Below are 27763 nucleotides of genomic sequence, written 5' to 3' on the forward strand. Positions count from 1 at the left end.
TATATATATATATATATATATATATATATATATATATATATATATATATATATATATATATATATATATATATATATATATATATATTTGTGACTAGTGGGAGATTGTTAGCAATTAGGGTCACTTATATATATAAGTAAATATTAAATGTATTAGGGCCATTATATTTTATTAGCCAACTTTATAAAGTGATCTAATTAAGATAAATGTGGCTAAGGGTATATTTGTCATGAAAAGTATTGTGTAGAGACCAACAATAATTATAATTTGTTGATGGGGCCAAATTATAATTATTGAAACTAAAGAATATTAACTGTCAGAGGTTATTTAAAGGGTCATGATCCCATCTGTGAGCGCAACAATTCATTCCTGTTTCTTTCTCTTTATGCCCATCAGAAGAGAAAATCTAGAGGGAACTAAAGGTGCTCTATAGAGGGAATATCATAGGCTAATTCAGGTTGATCATAGACTAATTCAGGTTGATCAAAGACTAATCCAGGTTCATTAATTATTCCCAATGTCTCAGGTATGCTTCCGCTTTACTATTTGGGAACTGGTTTATTGCTCATTCATTAGTATCTGTCAATCATAAATTCTAACACACCTAACCTTAAACCTTAATGCCTTCGTACATGCCGCATTTTGAATTGCGGCGTTCCTCAATTTCGGTTAAGATTTCTAACCTATTATAATTTAGGTTTAATAGTCAATTTTGTCCTCACTTTGGTTGAAAAATCTCAATTTAGTCCCTTGTTGTAAAAGTGTATTAAATTGGTCATAACTTTTAAAATATTGGGTCAGATTAGTCCCTTCCATTAAATATAAGGAAACGAAGTTAATAGGGTGATGATGTGACACAACTTAATGGTTACATGTCAAATTATGTCTGTATGCGTTGGGACGTGTTTGTTAATTAGATCACGATTAGGTTTTGATTAAAAAAATTGGATTCTTTAATTTGGGGAAAAATGATTTAGATTCTGGAACATTAGGGCATCCTTTGTGCGAAAGAAGAGAGAAACGTTATCGCGAACACAGAGATCGTGTAAAGATCATTCTAGGGGAGATTTCGACGAGCATTTCCAGATATCGAGTTGGTGGGGTATTAGGAAGTCGGCTTTCGAAGGTGCGTTTATAATAGGTTCTGATTTGTGTTTTGTTGCTTTTTCCGTGGTCCCCCCATTAGTTTTGAATTCTGTATGGTGTCCCCCATTATGTGGGCATTTGCTTTGTTTCAATTGCGGCATTGTGGTTGTGGTCCCCCTTGATAGTGTGTGGTCCCCCCTTGATAGTGTGTGGTCCTGTGTTGCACCATTTGCTTTGTTTATTGTGTTAATTGTGCTTTTGCTTTATTTTAGTCGTTTGTGGTCTGTATAATGTTATGTTTATGTTTTGTTTAATTCTTAGATAACTTTTGGGTTAAGCATAAATTAACTGTAAGCAATTTATATTTTAGATAATATGGCCAACTCAGACATCAAAGTCGTGTGTCATCATGGGGGTAAATTTGCCCATAGATTAAAAACAGATTTGAAAAGGAATTGCAGTTCACTAAATATTGGATACCAAGGTATTAGAAGATGAGTACATCAATTTAAATGTTTGTTTATCTTTTAAAAATTTTATTGTAAATATTGATTTAAATTAGTTATCATTGCAGTTGGTCAGGATTGAGAATCTTTGAGGTGAGACACACTTCAATGATTGGTGAGAAGTATGTGGTTGACATAGATAAATTTGAATGCAGTTGCATAAAGTGGACTTTAATAGGCATCCCATGTTGTCATGCACTAGCTGTCATGACCTTTTTGAACATCAATGGACAAGACTACGTCATACATTGGTTTACAAAGTCAACATACCAAGAAACATACATTTCAATCATATACCCAGTGAACGGTCCTGACCTATGGGAAATAACATCTCATCCTGATGTTTTGTACACCTAAAAGGTGTTACCTGAAAGACCAAAAAAGAAGAGTAGGCTAAAGGCTTGGGAGCTAAAGAAGGATGAAATACAACTTAAGCAAAATGGAACTCGTAAGAGATGTTCCATATGTAGACAGCTTGGTCACAAAAGAAATAGATGCCCACAAGCTCCTCCAACAAACCAAAGTCAATCTCAATTAAGTCACCAACCTGAAACCGAAGTTGAACAAACTCAGCGAACTACAAGACCAAGTCAGCTTACTCAATGTGGATTAGAACTAACTCAGCCATCTAGAGCTTAGAACTGATTTAGATGTCACTTTATGTTACAGCCAAGTAATGGCTCTTTTGTAAACATTAAGATGTATTTAGAACTTAATTCTGAATTGGGTATCTTGTAATTTGTGATTATAATTTCTGAATTGGGTATCTTGTATTTGGAACTACTGTTTGGATGATTATAGATTCTTTTTTGGATGTGCATTTCAATCACAGATGCTCTTTTGGATGTGCATTTCAAGTCCAATTTTTTATTATGATGTAATTATCAACGATGTCCACTATAGTGATGGATTCCTGAATACTTGAATATAATGTCATTACAAGGCTGCTGGGGACCAGGTGTTGCGACTATAACTGGAGTCCCATTAGCCAAAGAGCTAGATTTTGAATCTGCCCACCCATTCCTGCTCAAGAGTTTTGTTAATGGGAAACACTAGATGACACCTTCTGATGCTTAGCTAACAACTAAACAAGCTAAATTGCACAACTTTAGTCCACCCAATATCATTGTTGTCATTTTTTCATCATTTTGTGTTTATAACCATAGGAAATTCATCCATTCAATCTTTAACAAAGGGGCCTTTGTTTCGCAACTGACAAATACATTTGAGTGTTTGATTTGTGTATTGTATACTCTTCTATCACTTTTCATATGCCATATCTTGATTCTTTTATCACATTTCCGAGTTTATCACCTAGTTTTACAACAATGTTAGAGGGAGGGGGACTTGATAATATATACACAGAATGGCTAGTTATGGCATCATTTACTAGCAGAGTGAAGAATGCTTTGAATCTGCATTTAAACTTGTATTACCCAATAAAGCTTTTATCCTGCATTCAATTACTTCCACTAATGGTTGTTCTAAATAAATACGGGCGCATTTTTTACGAGGAAAGTTAAAACTTTCAAATCAAGAGCTACAAAAATAATTAGAAATGGTCACTTAAACTCTCTAAACATATTGTTGTGAGATTAAAACCTGCTCAAATAAGTTCACTGTTTTATTTGTAGAATATGACAACAAAAAAGAGTTTGCAATTTACAACGAAGAAGCTGCCAAATGATAGAGATATTGAATTAAAATTATCCACCCTAAATCAATTATGTTTTTCGATCTACATAGACAAAAAATATGTTTAGGAACAATTGTTCAACAACACAATCATATAATTTATTTATCTTTGTTGACACGTTCAACTCCTCATTTTAATGTCATTTGAATATAAACATCAGTGTGCTTATGATCTATATATCAGACAACAGGTATATTGAGACCATAAAATGAGACCATAAATTCAAATGCTTCAATTGAGATTTCTCATTCATTTCGAAACATCATATTACAACAAGGCCAAAGTGCTCTTCGCATACACTGTCTAATAGAACACATCATGGACTTTTAAACAAAATACATAGAAGAATGATGTTAATGAACCCCATAAAACATAACATCCATGTTAACATCTTCTCCCTTTTTTGATAACCTATAACACATTTCTCCAAGCTATTAATCTTTCTCCTTTGCCTAGCAATAGTACTACCAGCATCATCTACATTATCTTCATTACGCCACTTAAAGATATTGCATCCTTGAAATTCTTCATTTCTTGTCCGCTGTTCAAAGTATCCAAACAAAAATTTCATTATTCAACAACACAATTTATCTCAAACATAAACTACAAACCTTGTAATTAGGACAACCCCATAATTGTTTTCCCTTGTTCTTAACTGTTTTTGCCACTCTCACCACAACAAACTCCCCACAATGGCACATTGGGCTTCCAACGAATCCTCTGGATGAACCACCACGAGAGCCTCCCATGAGCAAGACGAACAACCTTGATTCAAAGACATTGCCAATTCAAAGCAAAACCCAAAGCGAGACAACCATGAAGCACTAAGCCAAGCAACTGTGAAAGAGGGTACACCAACTCGCGAAGCATGAACCACCACCAAGCATTGTACCGTCTTCGCAATCTAGGAGAACCACCACCAAGCACTGTACATTGTTCGCAATCTAGGAGAACCACCACCAAGCACTATACCGTGTGCTCGTCAAAATCTCTCCTAGCTACACGATCTTTGTCTATGTTCGCGATGGTTTCTCTCTTCTTTCGCACAAAGGATGCCCTAATGTTCCAGAATCTAAATCATTTTTCCCCAAATTAAAAAATCCAATTTTTTTAATCAAAATCTAATTGTGGTCTAATTAACAAACACGTCCCAACACATACAGACATAATTTGACACTAACCACTAAGTTGTGCCACATCATCACCCCATTAACTCTGTTTCCTTATATTTAACGGAAAGGACTAATATGACCCAATATTTTAAAAGTTATGGCCAATTCAAAACTCTTTTACAATGAGGGACTAAATTGAGATTTTTCAACCAAAGTGGAGACAAAATTGACTATTAAACCTATAATTTACATTTAACATATTTTAAACATATTGAATTATTGTAAAAAAAATATAAGTATAAAATTTATAAAACATAATATATATAAAAAACATAACATATATTATAAAAACATCAAATAAAAAAACATATAAAAGCATATAAAAACTAATGAAATCTAAACACAATAAATATATATATATATATATATATATATATATATATATATATATATATATATATATATAAAAGCACATAATCGAAATTTGAATTATGCCGAACTTTTAATCAAACATGGAAGTTCGGTTATAGCCTTGTCGGCAATTCAAACTGCGACAACCTTCAACCGGCGACAACCTTCAACCGACATTCGAACGTTAGTGAGACTATAACTGAACTTTGGTTAACATTTCTAACTTATAACTTACCTTTTGTAGTGCACAACATCACACACTAGATACAACACCACCATTAAGACCACCACCTATAACACACCCGGACCACCACCCCAACCACTACAGGAACCACAAGCAACTCAACGAGAGACAAGAAAAAACCAAAGAAAAGCGTAACAAAACGTGAGTATGTTGGAGTGTGTAAAAAAAAAGAAAGTAATCATTAATATCATCATTAACCTCCATTAATGCTATTGAACAGTATATGTAAATTGATGGATATTAAGATGATTTTGCAGGATGAGAATAAGGAGATGGGAAAAGAACTCTCATTCAATATAAGTATATTTGTGCAAATTTGATCTTCTATTCAACTAAGACTCTTCCATACATAAATTATGCATCTAAAACTCTTTACTATATGATTTTAAGTTTATTCTAATAATTTTATTATTCAAGAAAAAACATTTTACATAATTCATCGTCAAAAATACTTTCTTATATATGAGTGTATGTATATCATGCATAAAGCATACGAATTTCTTAAATCATGCATATTAAAGTATCATTGAATAAGAAAAAGTTATAAAGAAATAACTGTACTTGACCTAATATTTTAAATGCCTTGCCAATAATCCAAAATACCTTTCCTAATCCATTCCTTTTTTTTCTTGCATTTCATTCCACTAATTCCTTAAAAATATTCAAACTTAAAAATCAAGATTTAGGCTGCACTGGCCGCAAATCAAAATTGCATAGTACATTTTCTGAAATCTGACAAGAAACTTATATGCACAGGCACAACCTAGAGATTCACTGCTCATTTTAAAGCATGCAAAGAACACTACAATAACTGCATCAAGTAGAACAGAATAACAGTATCTGTCCATCTATATCATACCCTACCTAACTTTATAGATCACCAAAAATTCATTCTTCTTTGGACAAGATACACTGCTAGTTACCAGTAATCAATCATACAATCATCCATGTCAAGTGCCTGTACCCAGCCCACTTAGCAGCAACTCGCAAACCAATAGCGAAAGCTGCAAGAAGAAGTGGAATTGGAAGCCTCATCTCACTTGTTTCATCTTCTCCAGCTTCTTTCCCTTCTGAAGGCATTTTGGAATACTGATATATGGCTAAGGCTGTGTATGAAATAATCACCAAAACTCTAACCCAAGGCTCCCCAACCCCAGCAAGCACGGCTGCCACTGGCATTGCAGCTGAAACATCATCTCTCTTCTTGAGAAATTTTGAAAAGGCATACACCCCGAGCAAAAGGGTCCAGAACAAAGGTTCAGATATATATCCTCTAACAGCAGCATAGCCAATAAGACCAGATACAGTCAAAACATAAGGTTGGTTGTTGATGCAGTTTGGTACAGTAGCTTCACCAATGGCTAAAACAATTGATGCTAGCACAATGATGAGGGTCAGGTCTGGTACAGGGGCATTGCCAATTATCCAAGAGTAACAAGCCCGAACTGTGTAAAATAAATCCTCCATGCATCTAATTGAAAACGTGATTGGACTTCCTATGAAATGGTAGACTATAGCAAATGCGTATTTGAAGAGATATCCTATAAAACGAGCAATTGCCAATGCAGCATTCTTCCAGTTTGACAGTTCAAATAGAACAGCTCTCCAAGCATAGATAAGAAAAGCTACCACTGTACATAATAGGGAATCAAATGGTTACATTATGACATAAAAAAGAAAACAAGTTTTTAAGAGAACAAAGCAGTTGGAAAAAAATGTTCTAAATGGAAATTCAGACACTAAGTCCATACAAATTTTAACTTACACATGTAAGGTTAGTTTCCTGTCTGAAACAACAAAAATGTAGAGTATGTGCATATTCACCGTTTGCTTTGGTTCCCGTTTTTACATTTTAGACATACAGTACAGTGAAAAAAATAATGATTTGGTTTAGTTGGAATGTGATATTAAATATGAATCAACTTAATTCAAAATGGTTTTAAATTTGACAACAACCAAAATAAAATAAAATCTAATGACCAGGTAAGTTATGATCAATTCTTCAAAATGAGTTCATACACCATGAGCAACAGAGCAATAAATGCTACACACGCTAAAAACCTTTAGTAAAAGAGTGCACTACAGACTATTCAAGTTAAATTTGGGTCCTGTATTGTTAATATCATAAACTCATAGTTCAATGTATCCAAAATACACAACACATGGAATCACACCATACCATTATCAAAAATTCAAAATGTTACTACACAATGTTACAAATCAATACAACTGCATTAAAGATGAAATTCAGCATGATTCCGAAAAGAAGCCAAAAACAAAACTTAACCGCAATAAAAAAAAATGTAGTTTTTTCTAGTTTTATCAGATTTCAGAATTTTGGGGATAGATTCAACGGTTTACAAGACTGAGTTAGGTGATTCAGTTAAGTTCAGTTTTGAACACCTCATAGCAAACGAAAACCCTATAACACACACATCACCCACATGACGAGTGATAATCTCTTCCTACTCATTTTATATAATCACTAATTACTGTATAGAATTACAACATCACTAAAAAATTCTAAATTTGGTGCTGAACCTCAACTTGTATGTCAAACAAGGTCTCATCCCTGAATAATTGTTCATGAGCAAACGTTTCACCATGACATGAAACTCAATAACTATAATAAAATTCATAAAAAAATTAAATTTCCCCAATTCTTACTTGCCCATGAATCCTTCAACCAAACAAAACCTTGACAAAAACCGAAACATCATTCTTTATAATTCCAATAAAAGAAAACATTAACACAGTTATTCAGCTGAAAACAAAAAAGTTAAATTTATAAAATTTCTCGTGTTTGTCCTGTACGAGAGAGAGGGGGGAAATGAAACTGACCCACAAGCCATGGCCACCGAACAGGAGGACTTGGAACTTCTCTGGTGAGATACCTAAAGCGTTCGGGCATGGTGCTATTCCCTCGCGCCTCTTTCTCTGCTTCATCCAATCCAGTAAAAAGGTCGCCGTTACTGCCCTTGTCGTTTAGCGCTAAAATCCTCCCCAGAGGGAAGGTGGGGGATTTGACGGAAAAGCCGAGGAGTTTTCGTCTGACTTGGTTCCTGAAGGGTTGGAATTGGGTAGAAGGGAATGCGGGTTTGAAAGCGAGAGTGGGAGATAAGAGGGTTGGGACTGTTGTGGACATGGCTGTTGGGTTCCTTCGTCTTCGATTAGAGACTATTGAGGTTAAAGCATTGTGTTGGAATCAAAGAGGAACCAAAATTTCGATATGCCGCAGTGGAAGATAAACCTCGCTCACTCTCTTCCTCCTCCCCTACCCTATTTTCCTTTTCCTAGCACAAAAGTAACAGGAAAAATGATATTTTAACATATTTTTTCACACAATTTTAACACTGTTCACCTGTCAAAATATGATTGGACGATTTTAAATTAAAAAATAACTTTAATTTTTCTTTTTCAAATATATCTTGCTTCAATCGTCATATATATATATATATATATATATATATATATATATAAAATGTCTTCTTTATATATATAATATGTTTTCTTCATACCATATGTATTTTCATTTTCATTTTAATATAGACTTAGTCAGTACTTTGATACAGTATTTATAGGTTTTATTTAAATTTGATTTCTTAATATTTTTTTAATTAAGTCTCTCCACTTTATTTAAAATGATTCAATGTGATTGATTCATGTAGTTAAATTAGCGTTAATAATATTTAGAAGGTAACCAAATATCAATAAAAACATCTTTATCTCAAATCTCTTTTTTTAGGGATTAATTTATAATTTAAAATATTTTAATGACTTGTGTAATTTTGGAAAATAATTATAAGTTAAATAAAATGTTGTTATGCGTCAAACCATTTTAACTTTTACCATAATCCATTTTCTGTTAGAGCTTTAGGTGTTGAGACTTTTTCAATCCACTCATTTCATGAGATAAATAAAAGGGAGATTATTTTATAAGTAGATTGGACTTAAACTATTGACCATGTGTCAAATTAACAACTTTAATACTACTTGTAAAGATAACATAAGAGGACTAACTTTAGCAACTTCAATTAATAAAATCATGTTTTCATACTATTATCGCAATCGAAATTGCAACTGGAAGGCAAACCAAAAAAGAAAGAAATTTTAAAAAGTTAGTTTTAAGTTGTCACCATATCTAAGTCTAAAAAACTATAAAAAAAATCATAACATAAAAATGTGATATTTTAAATTTGACTTTGGGTCCGAAAGTTGCTTATGCATAGAAAATATGTTAGCATCCTACATAGTTTATCCTAAGATAATATCTTTAATTAAATAGAAAAAGAAACAAGGTTTTTTAAAATATTTAATTTCTCAAAAATAAAAAAAAATGTACAAAGAAATAATATATTTTTTTTAAAAAATATGATAAGAATGTTTCTACCTATTTTCATTTAAAAAAAAAATAGGATTTAAAAGTAGTTTTAGATTAACAAATTATTTGACTGAAAATATTAAAATTTTTTAATTTTTATTTTTTTTATATTTTTGAATTATTGAAAATGAATATCATGCTATGGTCAGACAAACAAAAAAAAACAATAAAGAAAAAAAAAACTTATTTTTCATTTTCATTTTAATTTTTATATTTTTATATTTTTTTTAGATAAAAGAATTTATGTGTGAAAAAATGGATTTTAATGAAAGGTTTAATTGCTTCTTTTGTCCTCAGTTTGGTTGAAGTATGTCAAATTTATCCCTTTTTAGAAAAATGTCAATTTTGTCCACATATAGAAAAAATTTGTATCAATCAAGTCATCTCCATTAAACACAAACTAACGGTATTAACTGTATTATTTTCGCTTAAGCTAAACAATTTTAGCTTGAACTAGATATTTTCGCTTAAGCTAAAATATTTTCGCTTGAGCTAAAAATGTCCTGCAACTAAAGTTGAGCCACTGAAACTCTTTCGCGTGAGCGAAACTTACTTTGTTTAGGGCTAAAACTTGGGGTGCTCACTGGACATAAGTTTAGTGGCTTCACGGGAATAAGTTTATTGGGAGTATTCCGATGAACATTGGGGATTTGGTCTCGCTGAGGGATTTCGATCTTAATGGGAATGAGTTTGTTGGGTTGATTCTGCGTGGTTTGAATGGGGTGAAGTTGGAGCGGTTGGATTTGAATAATAACCACTTCATGGGTTCGATCCCTGATTTTGCAGCGGATAAAGTGAGTTTTGAAAGCAATGATTTTTTCTTATTGAAGCCTGGGGCTATGTGTGCATTTGAGGTGATGGTGCTGTTGGATTTTCTTGGGGGGTTGGGTTACCCTCAGATTTTGGTTGATTCGTGGAGTGGCAATAATCTGTGATGGAGGTAAGGAATACACCATTCAATTATTAAAGACCGTGCAATGGAGGTAACATTGGATTCTCTTGTTGGATAAAGTACCACTAAGGTTAAAGTTAATCAAAATAATCAATTCCACCTTTCCATCACCATTGCACTTTATCCCCAGCCATGGCCCATGAAGCCACTAAACTTATGTCCAATGAGCACCCCAAGTTTTAGCCCCAAACGAAGTAAGTTTCGCTCATGCGAAAGAGTTTCAGTGGCTCAACTTTAGTTGCAGGACATTTTTAGCTCAAGCAAAAATATTTTAGCTTAAGCGAAAATATCTAGTTCAAGCGAAAATTGTTTAGCTTAAGTGAAAATATCAGCAAAACAAAGTTTTCTGCAAATCTCGCTCAGGCGAGAAAGTTTAGCCTAAGCGAAAATAATGCAGTTAACACCATTAGTTTGTATTTAACGGAGATGGCTTGATTGACACAGATTTTTTCTATATGTAGACGAAATTGATATTTTTTCTAAAAAAGGGACGAATTTGACACACTTCAACCAAACTGGGGACAAAAGAAGCAATTAAACCTTAATTAAAAGAGGGATAAAACTAGAATGAAAATAAAGGAGGTGCAATGGTAAATATGTTGGTGGAGGAAGAAAAAGTTAAAAAATGAATTAAAGGTGTGTGATGAAAATAAGAATCGCAAGGTGAAAAATTTAAAATAAAATATGGCCAGCTCAAAGTTGAATAAAAGAAGGTGATAGGTACTCCCTACACATTGCCTACATGTTAGTCAATACCTATCATCCACCTCTATTGTAACAAGTACATGATCAATTTCTACAAAATCATCTTCACAGCCTCTTCTACAAGCAAACACCATATGTCTTTTTCTACACCTTATATAGAGCTCTTTGATTGGAATGTACTCCCACCATGGGTTCTTGCCATATTTTACAACATACATAATTCTCTATAACAAAAATAAGACCGTTAATATCTAGTAATTTCATAACGCAAAAAACCTACAAAGATACAATTCCCGTATCCAATTATTCAATGACGTTACTATTACTTAAAGTTGTCAAAATGGACCATTCAGTTTAGCTTGACCTACCATGGATTAGCCAATTAGTAAACCAACGTAATTCGACTCATTTATAAATGAAACCAAAAAATTTGAACCTAACTTGACTTATTACAGATTAGAGAATTAAATGAGTTAACTCACTTAATTATAATTTTTTTTCTTAATTTGAGGGTTAAATATTTTTTAGTTCCTGTACTATTAAGCGATTTTGATTTTAGTCTCTCTTTCAAAGAAAGGTACATTTTAGTCATTCTTCTTAAGGAAAATTTGATTTTAGTCCTCCAAAGCTAACACCGTTAAAAACCAGCTGATGTGGCTGATGGTAGACTGACACAATTTTTTTTTTCTTATACTGAGTCAAGGTTTATCAGTTTTTCTCGCTCTCTCTCCCTCGTCTCTTCCTTCAATCCCAAAACTCAAAATAGTCAAATCTTCCAATCAAGCTTTTCTCTTGCATCTCCCATCACCACGAACTTCACTGGCTTCAACTGGTTGGTCTGGAGTGAAGAAGATAAATATATATAGAATAAAACTTTGAAGAAGGAGGTGTGCAGAATTCTAGAAAACACGACATTATGGGTGGGTCGTGAGAAATGAGCACTGAATCGAAGTATCATTTCGTTTTCCAGAATTTTCCAGAACCAGACATGTTACAGAGGATGAAAAAGTTGAAGATTCCAACTTGTTCGATAAGCTTTTGACCACATTTTCTATTGAATGAGAACCCTTCGTGTTCCAAGTCCAATCTTAATCGCGGATTTCTTATGTGTCTGGTTAAACTCCAATGAAGATAACTCCTCTGAGTCACTATCTTAGTTGAGAAAAGTGCCCGAGACCAACAAACATGGCTTTTGATCCTGAAAAATTGAAGGAATGCATTAAAAATCAAGATAATTGTCACAAATCTAAGTTAGCCAATCACAAAGCAACGAACATATTATGTAGAGCAAAATTCCACCAAGGGTCATCCATATGCCAGAGAAAATCAATTAAAACATTGATTTGCAATAGTACAAGTTTAATTTAAAATTCAAAATGAAAATCAAACACATTGACTTTTCAATGACCGCCACGCAGAATAATAGTGGAGGGAAGAATCTGAACAGATTGAGAAAGAGAGAGAGTAACGCAAGCATAGGTCTTCTTTTTTTCCTAATCCTCGTAGGTTTGGAGCTCGATCTCCATTCCATTAGTCGGAGCGGCAAAAGAGCCTTCAGCATCGCTGCCATGGGATCACTCTTCCTTTCATTTGCGGAATCGGCGTCGCCGTCATCCTCCGCAAAATAGTTGAAGGCGCAGATAAACCCGGCTTCGCGTAGTTCTTCGTCTTCATGGGCATGGCGCTTTCCATCACCGCATGGCAGTGGGTCCCAGAAGAGTCCTCTGGTATTGGTGTGGGTTCTTCTCTTGGAGCTGGCGTTCGTGGTTTTTATGATAGTGGTTGTCCGACCGGTGATGGGAGATGCGAGAGAAAAGCTTGACTGGAAGATTTGACTGTTTTGTGTTTTGGGATTGAAGCTGCGGCGGTCGGTGCGGATCAAAGAAGGAGACGCTGACGTTAGTGACACCCCGATGGCTCCATATGCCACCCACAGTGAATCTGGTTGGAGTGAATCGTGGTGGTGCCTCTATTGTTCCTGATGAGCGTTGCAGAGATTGAAAAAGGAAGGAAGAAACCCTAGTGCTTGGAAAAAAAAGGAAGGAAAACTCTGGTGGCTTCCCCGCAAAAACAAGCATCAATCACACGTGGAAAGGGTTAGGAAGGAAACGTGGAAAGGGTTAGGAAGGAAAGCTGTGAATACATGTGGCCAGACGTTAACCACATCAGCAACATGTTTTTAACGCTGTTAGTTATGGAGGACTAAAAATTAAGGTTTCCTTTATGAGGAGGACTAAAATATACCTTATTTCGAAGGAGGGACTAAAACCAAATTCGCTTAATAATTTAGGAACTAAAAACATATTTAATCATTTATTTAATATCATAAACATAACACTCCTCACAACATCATTTATCTCAAATTCGAGAATTTCTAACAAAAATATTTTTTTTTGAAACATAAACATAAAACTTGACCAAAACAGACAATTAGGTTCCCATCACTAGATTCGATAACATCAAAGTGAATTCCTCAATCCTATAACATCAAATCGGAGTCTTCAATTCGATGTCCAGCCAAATAACACTACAAATCTCTAATTCAATATCTTCCTTTATTAGTTGAAACATATAATTTCTTTGTATCTCACCATATCCAATACCATTAACCGGATTTCCCACCTCAGAATGGCTCCATCAAACAGGAACAAAAACCTGCACCCCCTCTTTTACAATCTGACAGCCAAGAACATCCTTACAAGCAAATACGAACCCCATCAATGTTGAAAATAATCACAATATTTATCTTAAGAGTAACTAAAGGTGTAGAATCGTTGGAGAACAACAAAAATGGAGGTACAGGTCAATGAAGATCACCAAGGATGTATTATTATTAAATTGGTGTTGACGTCATTTAGAGAATGGCAATGTGAGAGTGTAAAAAATATGTAATATTATTAAATGTGACTAATTTATACAATGTAACACTAACCTTTCATTGTCACATATAATTTACATTATCATGTCATTTAAATGGTAACAAGACGATATCTATGAAAGTTCAAACCAAATTAATTAGTTAATGTTTACACTTGAGTTAACAAAACAATCTCAAAACTTCAATTTAATTAGTTGTATGTTAAACTTGTAAAGCATTATGCATAAATACTAAATTAAAGGATGCTAAAATGACTATGAACAAGCACCACTACAAAATATATTAGAATTTGGTCCCCATGGCCATAAGAAAATATAATTTACCTTAGGTTGATGATTTTGAAGTTAACTGTTCAATTATTCTTATATGCTTAAATATATAATACTTGTATTAAGTACAAAAATTGAAATTAGCAAGAGTTTGAAGAGTTGGAGCCAACATATGCACATGTTGGAAACAATTCGGTTTTGTAAGTGAGGGAAGATGTTGAAATGTCATTAATAATGGATGGGACAACCTTAATTTTTCTTTAAACAGAAACTTAGGTTAGGTGCTCCACATGGGAACATTATGTTTAATCAAAAATCAAGTTCCTACCACTTCCCCAACCTCTAATGCATTAATTATTACAATTAAACTCCAACTTTAATTAATGAACACCCCAAGCACTTGTGCTTTTACTTAAATTTATCCTTCTAATGTACGAGTATCGACTACCATATTTTTCTCTTCAAATTAGTAAATTATACACATACATACTATATATAATATTATTGATTATTAACTTCCAAAATTATTATATTGCTTTATTATTAACTAGGAAGAAAAGATTCATGCATCATAAGTAAAAAAGAAAAAAGAAATTTGCTACATGATAAAAACAAATTGGAAAAACAATAACACGTATATTAAGCAAAAATTTAAGGTAATGTAAAATAAGAGATAATATAAAGTTTGTAAACAAAATTACGGGTAAGAAGACTCTTAAAAAAAGTTTTCGAGATATTCATCCCTTGTGTTTAAGGGTTTTAATGAAATGATTAATAAAAATTTCTCACCTAACGTGTTAATAAATAAAATTTTAACATTCAATTTGTAAACAAATTTTGTTTTAGTTTATGTCACCTAATGTTTATATTTATACAAATGTCATCAGTGTTTTATGTAAAATTAAAAAAAAAAAAGCGTTGATAATAAAAAAATATTTAACGTACCTCTAATTTAATTTTTTATACTAATATTTGATTAGTGTTAATATAATTTAATAAATATGTATAACTGATGAAGCTATTCATGCTAAAAAAATATCCAAAAACATGTTGCCATGAAATTTATAAAATGTTAAGAATATATTAAATCTCTCTTAAAAGGAATATATTAAAACTGTGAGCGTGATTATGCATTAAGATGCCAATCATTGAAATTTATTAATTAGTAATTTTTAATTAATTTCCATTTATTAAGAGAGAGTTTTGGATATAAAAAAGAAGAAGAAAAGTGTCATTCTCATTTTTATTATTTGTACGTGCACTCCACATGATTGTTTTTTAACTTGTTATCAAATATATTTCTCTAAATTTTGAAAAATCTTCCTTTTCTAAATCATATGTATTCACAAAAAATGAAAATAAAAAATGACAATTTATTCAAGTGAAATTTTCTAGCTTTAGAATTCAAATAATGTTTATGAAGGTGAGAAGTGCAACCAAGTGTTAGAGTTTTTTGTGAATGTGACCTTAAATTATTCTAAAATGTGTAAATGTTATCTTCTTAAAGCCAATTGGTGTAACATTCTTTCTTAAAATTGACTTCTGAAAAATATATTTTGCAATCTGAAACATTTACCGATGAGAAAGAACTTTAAAAAAAATGTTAAAAAGTTGATATTTTCCAAGAAAAATAATGTGAATAACGATTATTATAGAATTATATATTAATTGAATGATAAATACTAAATAGTACATTCAATTAATCTTTCTTATTGTTTTTTGAAAAATAAAAATATTGTGATATTATGTGATGCAAAAACTTAAATTTCAATTAAGGTAAGAATTAAAATTTGATAATACAATCATATATAAGGGCTTATCAAAATTGTATGGTTGGTAATATTTTTTTTTCAAGTCATTGTATTGGAGAAATGTCAGATTTTTATTGCATACATGTCACTTTTTAATAGTAATATGTAACCTAATGTTACAGCAAAAGAATATAAATATATGTAACCTGATATCTATACAGTGGTACTGTGTTACATCAATTGTATTTAAAAATATTTATTTTTTTCAAATGATATATAATAAATCAATAAACATTTTAATTTTTGGTATAAAGTTTACTATCATGGAATCATATTGATCACATGAATCATTGTTTATTATTTTTCTTAGAAAAAGGATTTACCAAAAATTTAAATAGTATGATATTAACAGCCTTAAAGAATGTGCATGTGGCATATACCATTTTTGTTAGTATGAAGAGCAGTTTGTAACGAACAGAATCACAGAAACCCACTTCTCTCCCATTCCCAAACCAACGGTTTCATTTTCTGGCTCTTTCTCTTCTTTTCTGTGCTCACTCACTGATCAAGAAGCCTTTGGGGTAAACTGAAACTCAAAGATTTCTTCAAAGTTTCGTTCTTTATTCCCGGAAGATCCAAACCCACCAGCGGATCTCTCTCTTCAGCTCCAATTATGAGGCGAAGGAGCGTAGATTTTCGAAGGCCAGGGAGGAGGAGGCTGCAGGATGTAGTGTGGTTGACATCGTGTATCGTTTTGCTTCTTTTCTTTATTTATATTCTCGCCAAAGGCTCCACCAAAATTGACTCCACTTACCAATTCTCAAGGGTATAAATTATTCAATCACCATATTTTCTTATTCTTGAATTGTTTCCGTGTTTATCCTTCTTCTGTCAGTTTATAGATTTCTAGTCTTGTTGTGGAGAAAAGCATGCAAATTGATTCACTTTCAGACTTTTGAGGTCTTCAAGTGTAAAATAGTAATCAATTTAGTTTTGGTGACCTAGGAATAATGATAATCGCGAGTTACGAATAATTTATTTGTTTGTTTCTGTATCTTTGTCATCTTTCTAATTGCGTATTATCATCAGGGTCATCTTGGTTTTCTTGGATTCGTGACATGCATGTATCTGTGTGCACTGTGCAGTAAATGACTAGTTTAAACCATCCCAGAATATTTTTGTTCATTGTTTTTTATGTGTGTATTGCATGTATTGCTTGGGAGGGTGAAGGATTAAGGGGTGGATTAAATCAAATATTTGGGTGTGTGTTCTTAGTTCCCAGTTCCTACCAAACTTATTGGAAAACCTTTCCTTTCAATAACAAGAAAAATGTTGTTTCCAACTGATTGCCTTAAGCCTTGTTAAATATTCATAATGCATAAAATTTTTATAAAGGTTTTATTATATTTTAGTTTCTAATATTGCATTGCTATGGTGAACTTAATGATAACGATTCAGTTTCCATGTGTCATTTGTTTACTGATAAGTTATTGTATGATGTTGTGTAGAGAACTTTCAGGCGTGACAGGGTTATTGAAGGCTTCAATGTTACTGATGAGATGTTAAGCCCTGAGTCTGTGACCAGACAAATTAATGATCAAATCTCACTAGCAAAAGCTTTTGTTGTAATTGCCAAAGAAAGTAACAACCATCAATTTGCTTGGGAGTTAACATCTCAGATCCGCATTTCACAGATTTTTCTCTCGAATGCTGCCACGAGACGTACTCCATTAACAATCAAGGAATCAGAATATGCAATTCGTGATATGGCCTTATTGCTGTTTCAGGCCCAGCAGCTCCATTATGACAGTGCAAGCATGATCATGAGACTGAAAGGAAAAATTCAAGCTCTTGAAGAACAGATGAGTTCTGCAAGTGAGAAGAGTTCAAAATATGGACAAATAGCTGCTGAAGAAGTCCCAAAGAGCCTATTTTGCCTTGGTGTCAGGTTGACATCTAAATGGTTCACGAATCTTAGCCTGCAGAAGAGTTTAAAGGACCAAAGACAAGTGGACATTAAACTGAAGGATAATGATCTTTACCACTTCTGTGTCTTTTCTGATAACATCCTTGCTACCTCGGTTGTGATCAATTCCACTTCGATAAATTCCAAAAACCCAGATAAGATTGTTTTTCACCTTGTCACAGATGAAATAAATTATGCTGCAATGAAGGCATGGTTTTCTTTGAACGATTTTCGACGGGTGACAGTTGAAGTTCAAAGGTTTGAAGACTTCAGCTGGTTGAATGCCTCATACGTTCCTGTGCTTAAGCAGCTACAAGACTCAGAGATACAGAACTATTATTTCAAAGGCAACAATGATGATAAGAAAACTCCCATCAAGTTCAGGAATCCGAAATATCTATCCATGCTTAACCACCTGAGGTTCTACATCCCTGAAGTTTTCCCCGAGCTGAAGAAAGTGGTGTTCCTGGATGATGATGTTGTGGTTCAGAAGGATCTTTCTGATCTTTTTACCATTGATTTGAACGGGAATGTAAACGGAGCCGTTGAGACATGCATGGAGACATTTCATAGATACCATAAATACTTGAACTACACACACCCTCTAATAAGAACACATTTTGACCCTGATGCTTGTGGGTGGGCATTTGGGATGAATGTGTTTGATTTGGTTCAATGGAGGAAAATGAATGTGACAGGAATCTACCACTATTGGCAAGAAAAGAATGCAGACAGGACATTGTGGAAACTTGGTACCTTGCCACCTGGGTTGTTAACCTTCTATGGGCTTACCGAGCCCTTGGATCCATCATGGCATGTGCTGGGTTTTGGCTATACAAATGTTGATCCTCAGTTGATAGAAAAAGGGGCTGTTATACACTTCAATGGAAACTCCAAACCCTGGTTGAAGATTGGGATGGAAAGATACAAGCCTATGTGGGAAAAGTACGTGGATTATTCTCACCCATTATTGCAACAGTGTAATTTTCATTGATTTTCCACTGCATCATGACGATGGTGGTAGCAAATAGTTATACACATATATAGTAAAGTAACCAATCGTTCTTGATACAACTTTTTAGTTTTTAAGAGTTTGAGAGTCTGTAATCAAAGGTCGAACATCCACCTTAGCATGGCATCAAAGTTTTAAAGATTTATGCCAATGTCTCCTGAGTTAACATTTTCATGAAAAAAACCAGGTGAGTTTTTGTATCTTAATGTTTTCTTATATTAATTACATCAACAATAAAAGCAGTTACAATAAATGTCAATGGAACAATATTAATTCGAATTAATTTATAAAGAAATAGTTTCTTTGAGCAACAAATAGTGAAATAAAAAATAACTCTTATAAGTAGAGGTGTCAACTTAATCCATATCCCATGGGTTGGCCCTAACCCATTCCTTTAAAAGCCTCATTTTAAGAAGTCCCTCAAGTGGGGGCCAAAAAAAAGCTCCAACCCCCCCAATCCCCTTTTTAAGTGGGTTGGGGTTAGGGTTAGAGTGTTTTGGTACTTCCAATTATGAAAGATTGAGTCGTATTAGAGATTATTTACATTTGATTGTTTTAGAAATTTGGTAAAAAGGAAGGCCCATGGACTAACCCTGACCCATAGGGCTTTGGGGCTTTTTAGTCCTTTGGGCTTTTTCAATAAAATACTTTTTTAGCCTTTGGGCTTTTTTGGCCCCAACCCACATGGGTTAGGGCCAGGGCCTATCAAGTGGGCCAATTTGACAGCTCTACTTATCAGCATAAAAAAAAAAACTCTTATCATCTCAGCAATATCTTAATCTTAAATAATATCTCGATGTTTGTCAAATCAACAACTTCTAATCAAATTTAAATTAAAAAAAATGATATAAAGAACATAAAATTCTTTTTTATGTTTAAAATAAAAATTAGGAATATTTAATTATGATTAATTACTTTTGTAAGATTCTATTATTTCAATAATTACTTTTAGGTTATATGAGAATAAGTACACTAATATGGTGATGAAAAGTTTAATATGCACGTTATGATTGGAACTAATTTCACCCAACTTATAACATTACTAAAAGAAAAAGTTAAATCTTTATATAATATTTGCTATTTTTATTAATTTGTTTTTTTTTTATTGATTGAGACAATCACTTCACTCTCAAATTCTATTGCTTAAATATTATTCTATCTAGTAATTTTTAACACTTCTCCTTTATTCAACCATTGGGAGTGTTTGCATATATGTTTGAATTATTTCTTTGTCCAATTGTCGTCAAATCCAAAGTTTAAAACAAATTGTTATTCGGTTAGATTATACGTTTTTTTAATTTTAATTCATTATAAACATTCCCATCAAGTATTAGGAATTTTTGGAGATGAATATGGATACATTTTAATCTAACTTCTTCCTCAAATCCAAAGTTTAAAACAAAATCTAGTTTTTTTTTTTTTTGTTATAAAGACTAATACACTTCGGTTTGATTTGAATTGGTTTGTTTCTGCATTGATTATGAACAATCTTATCATATATTTTTTTCAAATAAACTTATATTATTACATGAAAATTTTATTAAAAAGAAAAAAAATGAAAGAAAAATACAGAAAGATCATATATGCTGAGATTTTATTAAAAAAAAATGAAAGAAAAATATGAAAGGATCATATCAAATTTATGATAAAATTATATTCCATGTATAATAAAAAAAAATACCTCTCACAATTTTCTTTATGAAAATTACTTCATATTCTGAATTTCATATTTGAATTTCGTATATAAAGAAGGCAAATTCCTCATCTATTAAAAAAATTATCATTAGTCAATCATTTTATTTTCCAAACAAAATATCTTTAGTTTTTTTTTTTTTAACTTTTTACTTCGGAAGATTTAATATTAACTTCATTTGGTGTACTCTATTGAGTTTTCTTGTAGTTTGAATTAATTTATTATTCTCTTTAATATTAAATTTTTTTCCTTCATAAAAAATATTAGATCATTTATAAATTATTTTCAATTCCTCTACAAAATGAGTCTCTTTAGGTGTCAAAGAATTATGAATTATTGCTAAATTACTATAAGTTGAATCTAATTGTTGTAAACTCTACAAACTATTCACAATGAAATTAACATCCTTTAAAGAAAACATATCAATCAAGAAATCAAATTCCACTTGCACATCACCAATTAGATTCTTCATAAGAGAAGATCCATTCAAAGTACAAATATTATCATGATTAATCATCACTAGCTCAGACTTGTGACTAATTAGTAAAATCCCTTTCAACTGCCACCATGAATGCAAATCCAACATTATGAAAGTAAAGACAAAATCTTTTGTTAAAAAAAAAAACAAAATATGTATAGAGATAAATTTCAAGTTTTAACAATCAAAATCTTTTACATGTCTTTTAAAAAATAAAAAACAAATACATACAATCCTTTGCCAAATAAAATTATCTTCCCTTGATCCAAAAGCTTCCAAGCCACATCAACTTTTTACAAAAGTCTAAATGTATATATAATTTATCCTTTTTGTTAATAAAATACACCTATGTAAATGATTTTTGCACTTCTTCAAACTAAAAGATAAACTTCTTTAGTAATCTACACATAAACTAAATATCTCTTTATATAAAAATAAGATAATTAAGATAAAATAATATCATACACAATTATTAAAGATGTGAAGACATGTAAATTTTTACAGCCACATATTTAAAAAACATTTTAAAAAAAGATAATTTTCGTGATCTTAATCTAATAAAAAATTCCAAATAATATAAAACCTCAAATAACAAATCATATTTATATCTTACCAAACGCTAGTTTTTTTTTTTTTTTATTTATCTTAACATGTATTTTTCACTTTTTCTCTTTTTAACAATTTCTCTTAATCTAATCCATTTCTTCTCACACATCTTTGATTTCACATCACTTTTTCAGATTCTTTGAGATTAAATTGTCATTGTCTTTTTAATCATCCTTCTGTTAACTTGATAAGTTTTTCAATCATCTACTATTAAAATGGAAAATAATTATTGACTTTTAATTATAATATTGTCAACTACTCTCATTTAATTTTTAAGCATTATATAAAAATATTTTTTTTTCCTTATAATTTGTGTAGGGAAATGGTAATTGAAAATTAGAAAAAAAATTCTAAAAATTCCAAAGTTAGAAAGAAGAGCAGGCTTGACAAAAGCTTGAAGTTCTTTGTTGGCTAATACTTGGCTCCAAGCTTTCAGTTTCACCACTTTGTTCAAAACAAAACATCACTTTCCTTTTTTGCCTCCAATCAACCACCACTTTCTAACATACTACACCTTTTAAATATGTTCTTTTATTATCCCATAAATGCTACAATATCAGCTGTGCTCATCGATATTATCTATGATCCCATTCCGGTATAAAGATTACGACAATGCCACTCTAACTTCACATTTAAACATAATTACTATCTTCATTTCTCAAATTATAGAGTACATTTTTTATTTATATAACTTAAATTTATGAGTTTTTTTTTTTTTTTTTTAAATTTACTTCATTATAAATATAAAAGTGTTAACTATTTAAAGATTAAGTAAAAAGTAAGGCATAATTGATAAAAGGTAATTAGTATTAATTTCAACTTAGAAAATATATAAATAAAAATATTTTTTAATTTATATTGGAAAAGTTTATTTGCAATTCATTCATAAAACTAATTACAAACATTAAAAAGAATCCATTACCAATATTTCCAAAATAACACGATGTATATCGAGGTGAAACATTTTTTTCCTGTTTTATAATTTTCGAAATGAACTCTTATCTTAATGCTTGCTGCAACAAACAATTAATTAAATTATAAAAGACGATAAACTTTCCTTATGTGATTTTTTTTTTCTCTCTTTTCGTCAAGAACAGAGATGATGATTAAATGAATAATTTAAAACTGACGGGGAGAGAAAACAGAGAAATCCCTTCCACTTGTGCCGGCGCATTTCTCTGTATTAATATTTTGCCGCGCCATTTTCATGCGCCCACTGTTACCAACGTTGTACTCACACGTTAAAACTTCATCTGTCTTCTGCTACTTGTTCTGTTTTCTTTTCTGTTCTGTTTTCAAATCCATTTTTTTATCAGATTTTTCTTTTGTTCTTTCATTTTTTCTTCTTTCAATGAAGAGCGATTCCAATGGCTCTGTCTCTCCTTATTCTCCCAAACCCAGAACCCGTATCGTCAATTCTCGGTTCATGTCTCCAAACTCGACCGCTTCGCCTGAACCTGGTTCAGGCTCCCCGCTCGGCCGGTTCAACCGATTGGCGAGGAAAGACTCTACCACTCTCGCGGATCACATTGACAACGAGAGGCTCAAAGAAAGAGAAGAACGCCACCAGCAGAATAAGAAATCCGCAAACAAAACAGTCTCTGTTTTTTCTGCTCTCACGAAACAGAGAAGCTGCAGGGAGTTCAGAAACAACAGCAATTGCTTAGAAGAAAACGATCAAGATCGAGACGTGGTTGGTAGGACAACAGCAATTTCTCCATCTCTTTCTCCCCTGGTGAAGAAACCAAGTTCTTATTTTGATCCAGCGAGACACTCTCTAGATGAGAACACCTTTAAAAGGAGCTTTCTTTGTGCTAAGAACTCAATTGATTCGGAATCGGAAAATATGAGTTTGAATTCTGTTCCTCTGGAAAGAACACCGAGTTCAAGGAAATTGGGTAGGGAGGTTTCTTCTAAGTACATGACAGCGTGTGGCAGAAGAGGAGAAGCTTCTGATTCAGACCCTTTGTCTTTTGATGATTCATGGATGATGAAGAAGAATATGACCGAGAAAGCGGTGAAGAAGGCTAACTCGTTTATCGGGTACATGAGTTCCAAATCTCAGTGGGCATTGTCTCCAGGGAGATCAGGATCACCACCTTTGTCTTTCGAAAGCAAGGATAATAAGGATAAGCCATTGTCGTTTTCGAACTTGAAGCCTCCACACAAGCGAGTGGAGAAGATTCTGAGCATGGGTTTTGATCTCTTCAGGACTAAGAAATCGCATTCTACGAGTGAGGTGGTTCATCAGTTTCGTCTGCTTTATAACCGGTTGATTCAATGGCGGTTCGCAAATGCTAGAGCTTACACTGTGAATCACTCCATGTCTCTTCAGGCTCAGGTATTGCTCACACTTGAATTTTGTATAGTTTGCCACTCACATGAAGTACAAAGATATGTTGATTCAGTTCGTTTTGGAGAAACTGACTATATTTACAACTTCATTAAACAACTTTCGAAAAAATAAAATGGAGTTTCATAGGCATAGTGAGTTTTGAAAGTTTTAATTGATCAATCAAAATCATCCTTACAATAATGTAAAATGATTTAAGATAGCTATTATGAATGTAAATTTACACTTTGCTATATATGGCTATATCTGATTAAACAACATTATTTGTTCTATATTTAGCTTAAACAATTATCATTCTTTAGATAATGATTTAGAATTTGTTGTGTTAGATGGTTTTATATCGAATATCTAACGAGGATAATGTTTTTTTAATTGTTATCCATATATTTAGAGCAATTTGATAAATGTTTGGGATGGTTTGACGAAGTTGCGACATTCGGTGATGCAAAAGAAGATACAGGTTGAGAGAGAAAAACTCAAGATGAAGCTAAATTTTGTATTGCATTCTCAGGTGAGTGTAGTGGTTTATATAAATAATGAATATTGAATGGATTAAAGGATCATTAAGTTAACAATTTTTTTAATAATTTTTTTATAATAAATTATGTGACATAGACGGTTGTAAAAAATGTTAGTCAAAAGAAATTGTTAAATTTTTTTTTTATTATTAAAAATTGTAATTGAGATATTTGTTTTATGTATTTTGTTAACAACTTTTTCATAACAATTTTTTAATATTATTATTTTATTGATCTGTTTGAACTGAACATAGCATATATAGATTATCAAAATGTTATTAAAAGAAATTGTTAAAAAATATTTTTTTATATTATTTTGAAGGTTTAATTTTGTGTGTTATGGGTTTGTAGATGAAGTTGTTGGAAACATGGGGATGCATGGAGAGACAACATTTAGCAGCAATTACCACAATGAGAGAGTGTTTGCATTATGTTATCTGCAAAGTTCCTCTATTGGATGGGGCAAAGGTAAGTTCAACTAAAGACATTTAAATTTAATTTTTTTATTCTAGAAAGATATGTTTTTAGAGATGTTACGTTCAGATAACATCAAATATTCAATATTCTGTTTAATATTTTATTATTTATGACTAGGTTATTATATATGATAGATATTTTTTCTATATCAGTCTTTAGTATTTAAATTTATACACCATCAATGCAAATCATATTATTTAATATTTTTTTTTATCTCTATATACAGGTGGATATATCATTAGTATCTATTGGTGAGCGTTATGCATCTGATCTAACAGATTCCATCGTGGCAGTGTTATCTAATTTTTTACCTTTGGTATGTTTGGTAACACTGAACTAGTATTGATATTATCTATTGAAAACTTAAAATTGAAATTGAAGTTGAGATTTCTTCATAATCAGGCTTATAAAACATCTGAGTTGATATCAAAGTTAGCCAGAATTGTCGCGGAAGAGAAGTTGCTCTTACAAGAATTTAATGATGTCTTCCATGACATATGTGTTCTTGAGGTAATTAAATTTCTAATTTTTTTCATGAAATTTATCTTTTTAATGGAACAAATAAGAAGAAAAAGAAGTTCTACTTCATTGGATTCTTTCATATCATAGAAGATATATGTTTTAGTTAATTTTCTAGCAAATTAGAAAACTTCAGTTTATTTAAAGAATAATGATATTTGACAATATTTTAACATTATTTATGTGTTATTTTTTTATTAGTTTAAAATTATTTTACAATCAATAATAATAATTATAAATCATATAAACCAATAACAAAATAACACGTATATAATATTAAAACACGGTGAAAATATCATTACATTTATTTATTACTTAGATATAAAATATTTATTTTACTGACTTATTTATTGATTTATCAGCTTAAAGAAAGGAGCCTAGTCTGCAGTCTCATTCAACTTGAATGTTGAAAAGGAATATATGAAAGCTGCAACTACTGTCAAAAGATGACTTGGTAGGTAAGTACATAGCAAAATTAACAAATGTAAAAACTACAAATAATATTCAATGGTAACAAACTAAGGAGTATTGTATATATAGGTTGTTAACATAGAATTAGTATTTGTTCGTACAATGATTCTACCTCCATATTTATTTCTTTTTTGACGGATTCGTTTCTATTTAACTATAATAAATTTCTGAGTAAAAGTTTGAAATTCATTGTACAATTTACTCCAATCTTAAAAATTAAATGTAAGTATGCTTTTCAACCATGCAAATATTTCGATTTAGTCATTCTTTAATCTTTATTGAAACTCTATTAGTTCATACAAAAAAGTTAACAGTCAGTTGACTTAAATCAATACAATGCAAAGAAATAGGTTTTTAATTAACGTTAACCTAATAGTCTAATTACAAATAATTATATTTTACCTTTAAATGGATTTATTAAAATTAATATGTTCATTTATAATGAATCGATTTGTTTTGATGGCCAGTGAGATTCACCGTTAATATGTTTAATTTTTATTTGGATAATGATATTTTAATAATTCTTTTTTAATAATTTTTTTACAACAAAACATATGTCACAATTTTATTAATCTATTTGAATTTATTTTAAACAAATATTTGAAACGGATCAATCATAAACTCTTATGCGTCAAAAAATTGTCAAAAAGAATTGAGACTATTTCCTTTTTATTTTATACGGATCTCCGTTGTTACTTCATTCAACCGATATTTCTCAAACTAATCACGTCAAGCAAATAATTTGATGTGACTACCTGATAAATAGAAGGTTGAACAGACAATAATATAACGAAAAAAAACAACTCAAACCATACAAGTCTTTAAAAGTATTTTGGAATACCAAAGATTATAGATTTAAACTAATGTTTTATAAGAAACATCGATGAAAAAACTACTTCATAGTTTATTAGTTCATTTCCCTCTTCATCTGAGTTAGAATGAATAGTAATTAACTTTGTATTTTAAATAGGCATATATCCCTCCATTTTTTTTAATTTTCTAAATTAAAAATTACATTTTTAGGTCTTTAATTTCAATAAAATAATCAAATTGAAAGATTTAAAAAAAGTTTTAAACTAGAGAGACTGAAATGTTTTTAAATGGGACGGATTAAAATAAAACTGACCTAAATTAAAAAAACACTTTTATTAAAAAAATAAAAGAAAAATAAATTTTCATGTCATTATTTTAATTAGATATTTAATTGACGATGCGGAAGGTGTTATTGGTTTCAATAAAAGTATAACATGTTAATACTGAAAGACAAAAAACGGAAATAATTTAGAAATTAAACAGATAATTTTTAATTTGGGAACTAAATAAAAAAAAACTATATGTTTATGATATGGAATTATATATTTAAGTCTTCCAAATAGTAAATTAGTACAAGTAAGACAACTACATGTTTTATAAAATGAAATTAATAATAAATGGTATATAATTTATAGGTTTTTATTAAGTGTATATTTTAGGTTTAATACCCAACTTTGTCCCTACTTTGGTTGACAAATCTCAATTTAGTCCCTTTTTAGAAAAGTGTTTGAAATTGGTCCTTACTTTTAAATTTTTGAGTCAAAATAGTCCCTTCCGTTAAATAATGACAAACGGTGTTAAATTCTTTTTCTCTCTCTTCTCATTTTCTGTGCATTGCAGGTTTTTGTCAGTATTTGCAGTATTTA

General features: G+C 31.3%; 4 protein-coding genes across 4 annotated transcripts; 2 read left to right on the plus strand and 2 right to left on the minus strand.

The window, feature by feature from the left end:
* Positions 1 to 3517: 3517 nt before the first annotated feature.
* LOC111240552 lies at positions 3518 to 4476 on the minus strand. The gene is made up of 2 exons (XM_022775707.1): positions 3900 to 4476; positions 3518 to 3829 (listed from the first exon to the last, which is right to left on the minus strand). The coding sequence occupies exons 1-2, from the start codon at positions 4035 to 4037 to the stop codon at positions 3605 to 3607; spliced, it is 363 nt and encodes a 120-aa protein (XP_022631428.1). The 5' UTR covers positions 4038 to 4476; the 3' UTR covers positions 3518 to 3604.
* Positions 4477 to 5703: 1227 nt separating this feature from the next.
* Positions 5704 to 8347, minus strand: LOC106777340. Its single transcript, XM_014664920.2, has 2 exons — positions 7897 to 8347; positions 5704 to 6686 (listed from the first exon to the last, which is right to left on the minus strand). The coding sequence occupies exons 1-2, from the start codon at positions 8198 to 8200 to the stop codon at positions 5989 to 5991; spliced, it is 1002 nt and encodes a 333-aa protein (XP_014520406.1). The 5' UTR covers positions 8201 to 8347; the 3' UTR covers positions 5704 to 5988.
* An 8022-nt stretch (positions 8348 to 16369) lies between these two features.
* Positions 16370 to 19132, plus strand: LOC106755768 (probable galacturonosyltransferase 10). The gene is made up of 2 exons (XM_014637982.2): positions 16370 to 16817; positions 17500 to 19132. The coding sequence occupies exons 1-2, from the start codon at positions 16665 to 16667 to the stop codon at positions 18949 to 18951; spliced, it is 1605 nt and encodes a 534-aa protein (XP_014493468.1). The 5' UTR covers positions 16370 to 16664; the 3' UTR covers positions 18952 to 19132.
* Positions 19133 to 23097: 3965 nt separating this feature from the next.
* Positions 23098 to 26038, plus strand: LOC106780221 (QWRF motif-containing protein 3). Its single transcript, XM_014668487.2, has 6 exons — positions 23098 to 24087; positions 24491 to 24610; positions 24969 to 25085; positions 25321 to 25410; positions 25497 to 25604; positions 25976 to 26038. The coding sequence occupies exons 1-6, from the start codon at positions 23098 to 23100 to the stop codon at positions 26021 to 26023; spliced, it is 1473 nt and encodes a 490-aa protein (XP_014523973.1). The 3' UTR covers positions 26024 to 26038.
* Positions 26039 to 27763: the final 1725 nt, after the last annotated feature.

This window comes from Vigna radiata, chromosome 2 (assembly GCF_000741045.1).
Source record: "Vigna radiata var. radiata cultivar VC1973A chromosome 2, Vradiata_ver6, whole genome shotgun sequence".
Lineage (NCBI taxonomy): Eukaryota > Viridiplantae > Streptophyta > Magnoliopsida > Fabales > Fabaceae > Vigna > Vigna radiata.

Bases quoted from the DNA above. Each gene is read 5' to 3' on its own strand.
- LOC106777340 (XM_014664920.2), bottom strand. From the start codon at position 8,200: ATGTCCACAACAGTCCCAACCCTCTTATCTCCCACTCTCGCTTTCAAA. The intron at 6,687-7,896 runs GTCAGTTTCATT...TATTATGTACAG, and splicing joins TCGGTGGCCATGGCTTGTGG to TGGTAGCTTTTCTTATCTAT.
- LOC106780221 (XM_014668487.2), top strand. From the start codon at position 23,098: ATGAAGAGCGATTCCAATGGCTCTGTCTCTCCTTATTCTCCCAAACCC. The intron at 24,611-24,968 runs GTGAGTGTAGTG...ATGGGTTTGTAG, and splicing joins ATTTTGTATTGCATTCTCAG to ATGAAGTTGTTGGAAACATG. The intron at 25,605-25,975 runs GTAATTAAATTT...TTGATTTATCAG, and splicing joins ATGACATATGTGTTCTTGAG to CTTAAAGAAAGGAGCCTAGT.
- LOC111240552 (XM_022775707.1), bottom strand. From the start codon at position 4,037: ATGGGAGGCTCTCGTGGTGGTTCATCCAGAGGATTCGTTGGAAGCCCA. The intron at 3,830-3,899 runs GTTTGTAGTTTA...TACTTTGAACAG, and splicing joins GGGGTTGTCCTAATTACAAG to CGGACAAGAAATGAAGAATT.
- LOC106755768 (XM_014637982.2), top strand. From the start codon at position 16,665: ATGAGGCGAAGGAGCGTAGATTTTCGAAGGCCAGGGAGGAGGAGGCTG. The intron at 16,818-17,499 runs GTATAAATTATT...GATGTTGTGTAG, and splicing joins CCACTTACCAATTCTCAAGG to AGAACTTTCAGGCGTGACAG.